We start from the raw sequence: 13,847 nt of genomic DNA, 5'->3' as shown, positions 1-13,847 counted from the left end.
TCTCAAAAGCATAAACTTGTGGTTTAATATTCAAAAATCAATGTAATTACTAACCACACTAAAAAATAACCACATTAATACCATAAAAGACAAAAACCACGTATCATCTCAATGACCCAGGAAAAGCTTATGGCAAACTCTAGCATCCTTTTATGATAAGAACACACAAGAAACTAGGAATAAAAGAAACTCCCTCAATTTCATAAAGGGCACCTAAAAAGAAACCATAGCTAAAAATGTACATAATGGTGAAAGAATGAATACCTTCTCCCTAATATCAGAGCCAAGAGAATGATATCCACTCTTGCCACTTGTATTCAATATAGCACTGGAGGTTCTATCCAGGACAATTTGACAAGAAAAAGAAAAGAAGGCATTTAAGATTGCAAAGAAAGAAACAAAACTATTTCTCTTTGCAGATGTCCTGATCTTGTATATAGAAAATCCTAGTGAACCCACTGAAATCTATTAGAAATATTAAGCAAATTCAACATAGTTGCAAGACACAGATCATTGTACAAAAATAAATTGTATTCCTATTAGTAGCATTAAATATCCAAAAAATTGAGAAAATAATTTCATTTATAATAGTAACAAAAAGAATAAAATACTCAAAGTTTTTAAAAGTGCAAATCTTGTACAATGAAAACTACAAACATTGTTGAAAGAAGCTAAAAACCCAAATAAAGTGAATGTTATCTCACATTAAAGGATCAGAAACTTAATATGATTAAGGTGACAATGTTTGCCAACTGATCTACAGAGTCAGGCAATCCCATCTTTTAAGAACAAAGTTGGAGAACTCATGCTTGCCAATTTCAAAACTTAGTATAAAGCTGAAGTTATCACAACAGTGTGGTACTAGCATAAAGCTAAACACACAATCAATGGCAAAGAATTGAAAGTCCAGAAATAAACTCTTACATTCATAGCCAAATTATTTTATAAACAATTAATAGGACCTTTGTTGCAGTTTCAGGTTTGCCTAAAAATTAAGCAGACAGTACAGAGTTCTCGAATATTCCCTCATCTTCCCCCTATGCCTACTGTCCCTTATTTTTAACATTTTGTATTATTATAATAACTTATAAGAACTGATGAACCAATATCGACACACTATTACTAACTAATGGTCACAGTTTACATTAGGGTTCACTCTGCCTCACTTTTACAAGTTTTGACAAAATGTATCCATCATTAGAGTCTCATGATTTTTAACATGAGTACCAAGACAATTCAATGGAGGAAAGAACAGTTTTGTGAACAATTCGTGCTGGGACAACTGAATATTCACACACCAATGAAGTTAGACCCCTATCACACACCATACAAAAATCAATTCAAAATTGATCACAGACTAAATATAAAACATAAAAATATAAAACTACTAAAAGGATATAAATCTTTATATCCTTAAGTTACTCCAATGGTTTCCAATGGAAACCATATCCAATGGTTTCATAGAAACACTACCAAAAAAATGTATAAACAACGAGAAAAAAAATTGATAACTGTGACTAGATTGAATGAAAAATTGTTCTGTAAACAATACCATCAAGAAAGTAAGATAATCCACAGATGGGAAGAAAAATATTTACAAACCATATATCTGATGAGGAATATGCATCCAGAATATATAAAGGGCTTTAAAAATCAATAATAAAAAAGCATGTAACGTAAATAAAACATGAGCAAAAAATATGAAGAAACACTTCTCCAAGAAAGGTATACAAACTGCCAATAAGAGCATGAAAAGACGCACAATACCATTAGTCGTTAGGGAAATAAACATCTAAATCACAATGACATGTCACTTCATACCCATGAAGATCGTTAAAATTAAAAAGTAATAAGTGTTTGAAAGGATGTGTAGAAATTGGAACCTTCAAAAATTCCTGGTGAGAGTAAAAAATGGTTCATCCACTTTAGAAAATAGTCTAGTAGTCCTTTAAAAGGTTAAACTTAGTTATTATTATGACCAAGCAAAGTGATTCCATTCCTACGGGTATACTCAAAAAATGAAAACATGTCCAAAGAAAACAACTTGTATATAAGTGTTCATGGCCATATTACCTGTTTAATAACCAAAAAGTGGAAGTAGCCCAAATGTCCATAAACTGTTGAACAGATAAAGTGTAGTATATCTGTACAACCATTCAGCAGTAAAAATGAAGCACTGACACATTCTACCGATGGATGTACCTTGAAAGTATTATGCTAAATTAAGGAATCCAGTCACAAAACCACATTTTCTGGGTGGACTAAGCAACTCTACGGAGACAACAGATTACTGGTTGTAAAGACTAGGAGGAGGGGCACCAGAATGCAGAGTAACCACTAATGGGCCTGGGGGCTCTTTTTTGACTGATATGAGTGTTCTACAGTTTGATTGTGGTGATGGTTGCACAACTCTGTGAGTAAACTAAAACCCACTGAATTGTGTACTTTATGTAGGCAAAATTTATAGTATATAAATTATATCTTAATAAAGATGCTAAAAATAGCACCTAAGGTCCTCATTCTTAAGGAGTTCACAATCCAGAGCTAAAAAACATTGGACCAAGACATATGACCTCGGCTTTGTTACTTGATCTTCCCTTGTGAAGTAAACATCAACACTGTGTAAAGAATCTTTACAAGGCTTTCTTTTACACCAACAATTTCAACTTGAAGAAAGAAAGAACTGGTTGATATCATTTCCACTCTTAGAATAGTAAGAACTGTATAAAAATCCAAAAGCAGACAGACATGTTATCAATCATATTGATGTTTACCTCTTTTTCCTTAAGTAAAGCTTCATGTTTTTCTTCAAGCCGCTTCATTTCAAATGCTAGTGTGTCAGCCCGTCTGGATTCAGAGGAAAGTTTACTGTGTAGATCCTGAACCTTTTGTCAGAAACAAAAGTAAAACACAAGAGTATATGACACTGATAGTTTGATTTCAGAGCTCAATAAATGAGAAACTGATTGTATATAAAATTATGGTAAAACTATAGTCTAACTCTAAATATTTTTGGAAATAGCATGTTGATAAAAAGGATTAACATAAATTTTAAAATACCTAAGTAACAACTTAGGCAAAAAAAAAAAAAAAAAAGCCAAACCCACAATCAGCCTTCTACTCTTTCTACAGGTTGTTTGATAAATAATAAAACAAAATATTTTACCTTATAGTTCCATTACCTAGGCTTTTATCACCGGTTACCAGAAATCTTAATACCCAAAAAGCTGTCCAAAAATATATAAGCTCAGAGCCAATAAAAATGTAAAACACCTAGGTAACTCAAACTCAGTTGACTCAGTTTAACTCAACCCTTGAATTAAAATTATACAGGTGAGAAATTTACCCTAAGTTCACAGCTGACTATAAGCAATGTTCCTTTACTTCTATGCCATTCTTAAAGCATCAAATGGAATAACAAAGTTGAGGTTTTTTATTTTAATGATTAAAAAACTTAAGATATTTTCTTACCTGTCTCTTGTATGTTTCTAATTGTGTACGTGCTGCATTTGCCTTCTTTAATTCTTCTTGTAAGCTGACTGTATTATGCATATACATCATGTTTGTTTCCTGTAAAGTTTTCACCTGCTTGCGAAGGTCACTCAGATCTTGTAGCTTCTGACGATATATCTCAACTGTTGACTCCAGTTTATTTGCTTTATCAGAGGTAGCTCTATAAAAATAAAAACTAAACATTACTGTGTAAAAACCAATAAATGCACATAATTTTCTACTGGCTGTAAAATGAGTCCTCCAAATAAACTTTCAATTGGCAGGAAAAAAGAAAAGAAAGAAAACAAAAGAAAAAAAGAAAAGGACAAAAGAGAAGTAATAAATAATAAATAAAGAAATAATAAATTCTGTCAGAACTCTGGAACCAGACTCAGGCCTAGAACTGTCTGTAGTTCAGCCCTTTTTCTGCAAAAGCATTTTTAAAAATGCTTCAAATTTGACACACTAAATGATCAAACTGTTTCAAGTATTAGCACAACGTATACAAAAAGGGAATGCTTTTGTAAATATAATTGAACAATTCTGAGCTACTCTGTAGATTATGGGCCAATTGTGCTTTGTGCATAAATAACATAGTGGAAATAAAATAGTGTGGTTTTATTTCCAATATCTGATATGCTTATGAAGTTGATACAACTCATATCATTTGTCTGGTAAAGCACTTCCCTTTGGAGTTGTGCTTACTTGACCACTGGGGCTAGAGTAAAAATAAATAATAAAAAAACGTGAAGTCACTCTCACATGCAGGTTCAAATTAATGATTACAAAGATGTTGTTTCAAATGGACATTAAAAACTGTGCAACAAAATGGCTAATTAAAAAAATTTAACAGAAAATATAAAAAGCATGGTGGATAGTCTATTTGCTTGAGCAACATTTCTTAAGCAAAAACTAAATATAAATTTTATATTGTCAAAACTAAGAGAACCCTGAGTGGACCCTGAAATAAATGTTAGCATTGTTCTCTATATTTATCTACCAAATGCCAAAATATGGATTGTGAGAGTGCATTTCCTTACATAAAAATTTCACAGGGTAAACTAATCAGTAGTAATGGAGGTCAAGCTAAATGTATCTATAAGTAACTCAGCTTACAGAATTTTAAGAAAAGGTTATCATTTGATGCTTATAGGTTCTAATATGAAATTGTCCTAGGAAGAATTGAATATTCACTGTAGCCCTGGCTAGTGTACCTCAGTGGATTGAGCACCCGCCTGTGAACCAAAAGGTTGCCAGTTTGATTCCCAGTCAGGGCACATGTCTGGATTGTGGGCTAGGTCCCCAGTTGGGGGCATGCAAGAGGCAACCAATTGATGTTTCTCCCACACATGGATGTTTCTCTTATTCTTTTTCTCCCTCCCTTTCCCTCTCTCTCTGAAAATAAATAAAATCTTAAAAAAAAATAAACTTGTAAAAAAAAAAAGAGTATTATCCTTAAATTGCACTTATTGTCAACAGGTATTAAAGAAGTAAAGACTAGGAGCCTGGATAAAAATTGATCAATACTCAATACACAGGAATAACTCTAATAATCCCTGATTAAAATATGGAATACTGAAATGACTAAATAAATTTACAAGTGACATAATTATGTTTAGACATGCCATACCTAAGAACATCGATTTCATCTTTCAGGGCTCTTGTTTCCTCAGCTAGGCTAGTCAATTCATCATTCCTATGCTGAAATTCGATTAGTTGCTTTTCAAGTTCTTCACAGTGAACACGGTAATCATCTTTTGCAGCTTCAAGCCTTGCATTAAAAAAAAAAACAAAATAGCTATTCATAATGTGATTTCCATCATTTTCTTTGTTACTATACAAAAACTTAGCAAGAGTAGTTTTGTATTTTTTTTAATTCCACATCCAAAGAAGAAAGACTAAAGAAATAAGATACTTTGGGGTTCTTACTTTGCAAATAGACTTGAAAAGTAAATAATGTTCTGAATTTTCATTTTCACTTCTGAAACGTTGTGCTTTGTTATCTCTAGTTCAAATAGGAAGTTAATTTCAAAAGATGAAGAGAAATATATAGATATATTTTTAAATTATTAAAAAATATACATGGCACGTAAAGTGTTAAAATATTAACTCTGAGTAGACTGGGATAAATTATGTAAGATGAATACTTCAAGGCCTACTACTATAACAAAAATGAAAGGAACAATTCAGTGATTAAAATCAAATATTAAAAAATTCCTTGAACAACTCCAAAAAATGCAGGAAAGGAAGAAGATGGAACAAAAGAACAGATATGACAAATGAAAAATAGCATATTGACAGACCTAAAGTCAACAATATCAAAAAATTAGATAGAAGCAAAGGGACTAAACGCATTAATTAAAAGGGCACAGAGTTTCAGTCTGGATAAAAAAGGCAAGTCTCACATATATCCTAACTACAAGAACATTTTAAATATAAAGACACAGATGAAAGACATAGATGAAAAATGCCACGCAAAAAATAAGCAGAGAAAGCTGTGGTAGTTATGTTAATATAAAAAACTAAGTTTTAAGACAAAGAGATTATAATTATAAAAGGTTTAATTCACCAGACATACCATAAATGTATATATATACCAAAAATAGAGTTTGAAAATATATGAAGCAAAATTGATATAATCAAAGGTAGAAATCCACACTAATCCATAATCATTGTTGAAAATTTTAACAGTCTCCCAATAAATGACAGAACTAAACAAAGTATCAGTAAAAATATATAAGAAATCAGAATAACAATCGGCTTGATTGACATTTATAGAACATGTCAGTCAAAAACTGACTACAATAAAACATATGATGAACAATCAAAAAATTAGAAAATTAAAATTTCAGTGTATATGTTCTCTAACCACAAGAAAATTAAATTAGAAATCAGGCATAGTAAGAAATCTAGAAAACCCTTAAATATTGGGAAATCAAACAACACATTTTTAAATACTGAGTAAAGGAAGAAATCACAAGAAAAATTAGAAAAGAGTTCAGACTGAATAATAACAAAAATACAACAGATCAAGTTTTGAGGACATAGCTAGACCAGTGCTTAGAGGAAAATTTAGTTTTAAAGGGTTATATTAGAAATAAAGAAAAACCATTTTTGAAATTTTTTCTCATTTTTTTTAATGTTGTTCGAATACAGTTGTCTCCATTTTCTCACCACCACTTTCCCCTGCCCCACCCACCCCCACATCCCACCCTCAAATAAAGAAAAAACTTAAAATCAAAATTTAAAATCTACAATTCAATCTTAAGAGGCTAGGAAAAGAAGAACAAATTAAATTCAAAATAAGTAAAAGGAAAGAAATAAAAAACAGATCTAAAACTGACAATACAGAAAGCAGCTTTTCAGAGTAATTTTTTAAGTTGCATTTGTAATAGCATCAAAAATATAAAATACTTGAAGATATAGTTAACAAGACATACAAGACTTGTATTGTGGAAACAACACAACATTGCTGAAGGAAAGGAAAGAAAGAAATGAAGATGCCATATTCACAGACAGAAATTCTTAATACAATTATCAATTATATACAGTCCAAATCACAATCACAAGAGGTTTTTTTTTTTACAAAAATTGCCCAGCTGATTTTCAATTTTATGTGAAAATGCAAAAGACTTGAAATAGCCAAAACAAATTTTGAAAAGAACGAAGTTGGAATGCTTACACTACATGATTTTAAACAACTTACTCTAATGCTATTGTAATCAAGACTGGGTCTTACAGGGATAAAGATAGGCAAACTCATAAATGAAAAAGAACTTGAGTCCAGAAAATGACCCAAATTTTATTCTTAGATCATTTTTCACAAAGGTGCCAAAGCAATTTGATTAAGTAAAATAAACATTTTTTCAATTGATGACACTGGAACAAGTAGGTACTCATGAATAATCAAAATAAAAATAAAGTTTGTACCTCCACACCTCACACTATTTTCAAAAATCAATTCAAGATGGACCATAGACTTACATGTAAAAGATAAAACTACAAAGGTTCTAGAAGAAAATACTAAATACTATCTGATGACATGGGAATAGACAAAGATTTCTTGGACAGTAAACAAAAAGCAATCATCTTAAAAATATTGATAAATCAGACTTATTCTAAGAACCTTTAAAAACACCATTAAAAAATAAAAAGGCAAGCCACAGAATGGGTGAAATATTACTAAATATATATCCAACAAAGGATTAATATCCAGAAGATATATTTTTAAACCCTCCCAAAATAATAACGCAAAAAACCCAATTTAAAAATAGGCTTACCATGTGAAGAGACAGTTCACAAAGTATGATATAGTGTCAATAAGCACATGAAAAGGGGCTTACCGCTTCATTAGTTATCGGGAAAATGCACATGACAGCCACAATTAGATATCCCTAACACACTCCCTGGAATATCTAAAATTAAGACTGGTAAAACCAAATTATGTTATGTAGGCACAGCAACTATGGCAATGGGCAGCAAACACAGCTAGTGCAAGTGTTAAATGGTATGACCACCTTGGAAAATGGTTTGCCAGTATCTTTTGAAACCAAACAAAGACCTACTGTGCAACTCAGCGATATCACTCTATGCATGTGTCAATAAGAAATGAAAACATGCTTACGAAAAGTTTTATATTCCATTGTTCATACCAGCTTTATTTATATTAGTCAAACCCAGAAAACTCAAATGCTCATCTAAAGAAAAATGGATGAACAAAATGTGATACAATGTGGAATAATTTTATATAACAGAATAATACTCAGCAATAAAAAATGATGATTTACTGATACATTAGACAACATGGTATATCTCACAAGCATGCTGAACAAAATAAATCAGTCACCAAAGAGTTCACACTAAATGATTCAATTTATATGGAGAGCTCTAGATGAGAGAAAAATCTATGGTGAAACATAATCAGAGGAATAATTAACCTCTGGGAGGTAGGAACTGACTGGGAAGAAGCAGAAGGAAACTTTCTGTAGTGACAGAAATGATCCCTCCAATGATAAAAGTGTGAGTAACACAAATGTCTGTATTTGTGAAAACATGCCAAATTGTACTCAGTATTTATTCATTTCACAATATGTAAATGCTATCTGTAAAAAAAACCTGTAAACCTTCTGAAGTCTATTATTTACTTGCTTTTTACAGAGGTATGCATTAGCAATTCTTAAATTACTTTGTGTGTTTTGGGGTTGAGTAAATATACTGAGGAAAATATAAGCCAGGTTTCTCGCTGTTGGAAAAGGAAATTACTGTATCAAAATGGAGATTAGAATGAACCTTGAAGTCACTAGTCTAAAGTAAAAGAGGTCAATATAAACTCATTTTTCATAATTGTAGACATAAAAATAAATGCAGATATGTGTAAACACAGGTGTGGGAACATGGGCAAGTATGAATCTGCGCAAGTATATCTCCTAGCTCTGTATACCTGGGTGGCCTAGAAGCAGTGACAGAAAAATTCATCTGGAGCATAGATCTTTGTTTCTAAATAATATTGTCCACTAAAAGGAATTAGAGGTCCTCAGAGAAATGGCTGATTCCAGAGTTGGAAAAGGGAGAGGAGGAAATGAGTCTGGAGCATTCATTGCATCAGAAAGGAAGAAAGTGGTCAAAGGATAGTGACATTGAAAGGATACAGGATAGTCATATCTGGAACAATTTGAGCATTAAAATAAATGATGACAGAAATGTACTTATAGTATGTTGACTAAGTATCCATACTAAATGCAATATAATCCTAAATTAGATTCAGAATGAGGAAAAAAATAACTATAAAGGACATTGAGACAAATGACAGAATTTGAATATGATCTGTAGATTAGATGATGATACTGTATCACTGAAAGTTTTCTTAATTTTGATCACTATGCTGTCATTTATAAGAAAATGGCCTTATTCTTAGGAAACACATACCAAAGCACAAAGAAATAAAGGGGCATATCTCCAACTTTTTGTCAAATGGTTCAGGAAAAAAATGTTTATCTATATAAACATGTAGAGATACTGCTAAATAAATGGAGAAAAAACTGTAAAATAACCGAATCTGAGTGAAAGGCATAAACAAGTTTCTTGTACTATTCTTGCAACTTTTTTGTAAGTTTGAAATCATATCCAAGCACAGCAATACAAAGAACACATACAGTACAACCAGAGTGCCTGCTCTCGAGGCCATACAGTGCAGGGCTCAGTGGTAAGCACACAAGAGACCATCGATGTTTATTGTAAGTATGATGTACACTCTTTTTTAAAAGAAGAAATGTAAAAGTAAAAATGACAAGCATCTTTTTAGTATCAGATTTACAATTTTCCCATTTATTATCAAGTTTCCCTACTATGTAAGAAACTCCCCATTCTCCCTAGACTTCAACAGTCAGTCTGGTAAACTAGTGCACTTGCCCGTGCCCTCATTTGGTGTTTATCACGTGCCATTTTTGTTTGTTCTTATGTATGTATCTCACTTGCCTAACTGGATTATAAACCCTGCGAGGGCAGGAATCACTCCCCTACTATAAGTTGGTACTTTCAGTAGCTTAATTAGTGTCCTAAACATGCTTTATAATGCAATTAGTTGTTGATATTATAAATTTTTATCTATCAGTTTAACAGAACTCTATAGAATGATTTCTACAAAAGATACTACCTGAAGTTTTCTTCCTGTAATTGCTCTAGTTGTAACTGTGCATGAAAAAACTTCTTTGCAACCATTGTATTTGGATCATCAAAAGATCCATCCAACTGGTCAAGTTTTTCATTCATCATCTCATTCTCAGAAACCAGTGAATTCTTTTCATCTTGAAGTGCAGTCACCTAAAAAACAAATACCCAAATGTAGGTATTAACAGCAAAACAGCATGGAATCCAGAGTTCTGGATTCTAATTCTGACTAATCTGTTAAATTAACTTGGTCAAGATAATTTCTAATGATCCTTCCAACTCTGGAACTCTGAGTCTAGGAGGTTCCAGTAAAACAGAAGAAATCAGATCAATTTCATTAATATAGAGAAAACAGAGTTTGTATATATAAGGATAATATCTTCAAAATGTTATGCTTGCTTTGGTTCTGAAAAGAAAATGTTTCTAAGTCTCTAAAATTTGATGTACCAATGAACTTTAAAAATTAACTATTCCCATTTTAGTTATAAATTTATTTGTAGGAGGCTGTTACCTAGTAAACCAAAATACATACACAAATGCATGAAGTTATCATTTTAGTTTCACAGTAGAAAATTATCAGTACATCAAGTCTTCAGGGGACAAGTATATTATTTATTTAATTAATAACGAAAAGCTGAACTGAATTTATTTGTACATTGAGACTGCTCTCTCATGATTTACAATGGACATGTAACTTTACAATCATATCAGTATCAGTACTAGATATGTTCTTTTTATTTTACTTACATATTTATGTAACAAGCATGATTTGCTCTCTGGATTCTATTTCTCTTCCATTTAAAAACATCATTAAAAATGTACAGCAAGGCCATGATGTTTTATAAGACCAGAAGTTTACATATGATTTTATTAAGATTAGTTGAAAAAAAAAACCCTAACTTGACCTATCATGACTTCCAACTTATTGTATAAAGTTTGGTATTTATATTTTTAATAGGTATAATTAATTCAATCCACTTATGTAAATGAGACTGTGTGTACACACACACACACACACACACACACACACACACACAGAGCTAGTAACAGGAAATTAATATCCTTAATTTTGCCTTAAATACACTACAGGCAAGTTACAGACATTGTCCTCCAAAAGAGAAACACAAAAAAAGTCTGGGAAACTGTCCATAGGCAGACTATAGAAGAAAACAATTCTTTTCCTAAATCCAATGCATGTATTCATCTTTGTCATGTTTAGTGACTATTACCTGTCATGTATAATCCTGAGTGAAATACATTAAGATCTTTAAAGTAGAAATGTGAACAAAAAATTCCATGGCACATCATTATATATTATATATGTTTGAAGACTTATTGCTTAACTTCCACATTTGCATTTTCGTGTAACAACAGCAATGACGATATACACATACAAACACACATACAGTGGTATGACTGCTACATACCAAACCCTGTTCCAGGTGCTTTTTTTTATTAACTCATCTAATTCTCGTAATCACTCTGAGAGATATCTACTATTATTACATGGTTTCTCAGGAGATAACTGAAGTATACAGAAATTAAGTAATTTGCCTGAGAGGATATCACCAGCTAGTAACTCGGCCAGGTTCTGAATACTGGTGGCCTGGTTTGAAAATCTACCTCTTTAACCATTAACCATTGTCTCTCATGTCAAGTTTACTCTGCTAACATGTATGTACAGACGAATACAAGAATTACATATACATGTGTTCATATACATGTACATGCTAGCAAAACAAAATTGGCACCCAAATGTATGGGGGGTCAAGCACTTCCAAGTACTTCATCAACTACCTCACTTAATATTCACATGCTATGAAATATATATTTTAATTTCCCTTTTACAAAAGAAAAAAACTAAGGCCTCATTTAAGTATTGTAGTTGAAATTCTATAATTAGAATGACATTTTTAAAGAAGTAGTTGAGCCAGCAATTTTCAACTCTAAGAGAAAAATAATTATGAAATTCATGCCTAAACATTCAAACCTGTAACACATTCTTTTAATGGGACCTCTATAAAATGAAACCCAATCTCCAAAACACTTTGCCAATTACTTAATTAAAATTAAACCCTTGTAAATGTTAAAAGGAAATTTTTCTTTTCCACACCTGCATATCTAGTTCTTGGCATCTTTGCCTCAGTTCTTCTTTCTCTGCTAGTGCTTCCTGAAGTTCTTCCAGGGCCCTTTTCAGCTGAAATATAAAATGTCCTAATTCTTAGAAATCATGTTTTAAACAAATTGAAAAATATATTTTTATCACAATGCATATTGAAAAAGGTTCTTAAATTTTACCTACTAGCAAATAAGTCTTAATCTGTTGGGTTTTTTTATATGAGTTAACAATTAAGGCTAAGCTCCTACAGCAATAAAACTTTATGTAAATCCTTGTGAAATATTTAAACAAAAGAGTATTAGAGAATGCATTGCTTAATTTCATCACCAGAAAAAAAATTAGAAAACAAGTTTAAATTTCAATATTTCTAGAAAAAAAATTTTAATTTAAAATACTTCTACAGATCATTATAGAATTATATCCCTGAAGCCTATATAATTTTATTAACCAATATCACTCCAATACATTCAATTTGAAAAAAAAAAAAATATTTCTTCAGATGAGTAGTGACACTATGACAAACAGATTTCCAAAAATATAAAAGGAAAAGTACTTGATGCACTTTGCCTCTCTGCTAACCCTTTCCTTTATAACTAAACTGGGTTTCACACTGGAGGAAAGGGCCTTTTCCCGCATGTAAAATAGTCACGTAATAGAACCAGGGAAAGGAGACTTGAGTACAGGGTCTTGGGCTATTTTTTCAATATTAGGAGAAAGGAGTATAGGGTTTTGGAGCTGATCTTCGATATTGAGAGAGGAAAGCAACTGTGACAAAAATTATATTACCTTAGTAGATAAATTAGAACTCAGCAGAATTTTTAAAAGTGTCTATTATGTAACCACATAAAATGGGTCATATATGTATTACAAGTGTCAGAAGAAAGTTTGATACCTCTCAACTCCTTAAACATGATCAAAAAAAACTCTGCAGACTTGTATGCACGAAGGAATGTATAATAATATTCAATTGAGATCTTAGCATAAATTATCTAAACTTCATGGATGAAAATAATCTTGAATATATTCTCTGTGAGCTTTATGATAGTAATTGGCAAAGTACTGTATCACTGCTTCAACATTTTCCTCACATACTGAAATACTCACCTGTTGCTCTAATTCTCCAACAGCATCATTTGCAGGAGAGCTCAATATTTCTTTACTCATCAACTATGAAATTAAAACAGTAAATTAAGTATAATAAAGTGATGTTTATATAATAAAAACGTTTACTTGAAAAAACAATAAAATACAGTTTTTCCTTGTCTTCATTTTAACCTTTAGAATATAATTCAAATAAAAATTCTACAGAGATTTAAGTTAAATAGCACAATGTTCAAAGGCATTATACTGATGAGGACATTATAAGTATGCCTGAAATAAGTAAATATATTGAAAATATTTGTATACTAAAAATTATAATCTAAGTTCTAAAAGATGAATGATTAAATAAAACTGAACATATAAAAAAATGATTCTTCCATAACATAAATTAAGACTTTTAAAAGGTAGCCTTTAAACGAATACTTAGCAAAATTACTAATTTAAGAACAGATTTTAAAAGTTGGAGTTA

The 13,847-nt window shown here is 31.3% G+C and overlaps 1 protein-coding gene across 1 annotated transcript in view; it reads right to left on the bottom strand.

Annotated features, from left to right (window-relative positions):
• HOOK1 (hook microtubule tethering protein 1) overlaps positions 1-13,847 on the bottom strand; it is a 54,847-nt gene that overhangs the window by 20,984 nt on the left and 20,016 nt on the right. The window contains exons 7-12 of the mRNA XM_024571091.3: positions 13,382-13,444; positions 12,272-12,355; positions 10,145-10,311; positions 5,123-5,263; positions 3,472-3,673; positions 2,775-2,885 (exon numbers count right to left, since the gene is read on the bottom strand). Of these exons, the coding sequence (XP_024426859.2) occupies positions 2,775-2,885; positions 3,472-3,673; positions 5,123-5,263; positions 10,145-10,311; positions 12,272-12,355; positions 13,382-13,444 (768 nt within the window). The remainder of the gene's footprint in view (positions 1-2,774; positions 2,886-3,471; positions 3,674-5,122; positions 5,264-10,144; positions 10,312-12,271; positions 12,356-13,381; positions 13,445-13,847) is intronic.

Source organism: Desmodus rotundus, chromosome 3 (assembly GCF_022682495.2).
Source record: "Desmodus rotundus isolate HL8 chromosome 3, HLdesRot8A.1, whole genome shotgun sequence".
In the NCBI taxonomy this organism is placed as follows: domain Eukaryota; kingdom Metazoa; phylum Chordata; class Mammalia; order Chiroptera; family Phyllostomidae; genus Desmodus; species Desmodus rotundus.
The sequence above is the reverse complement of the archived record's forward strand: the minus strand, read 5'-3'. Positions and strand labels throughout refer to the sequence as shown.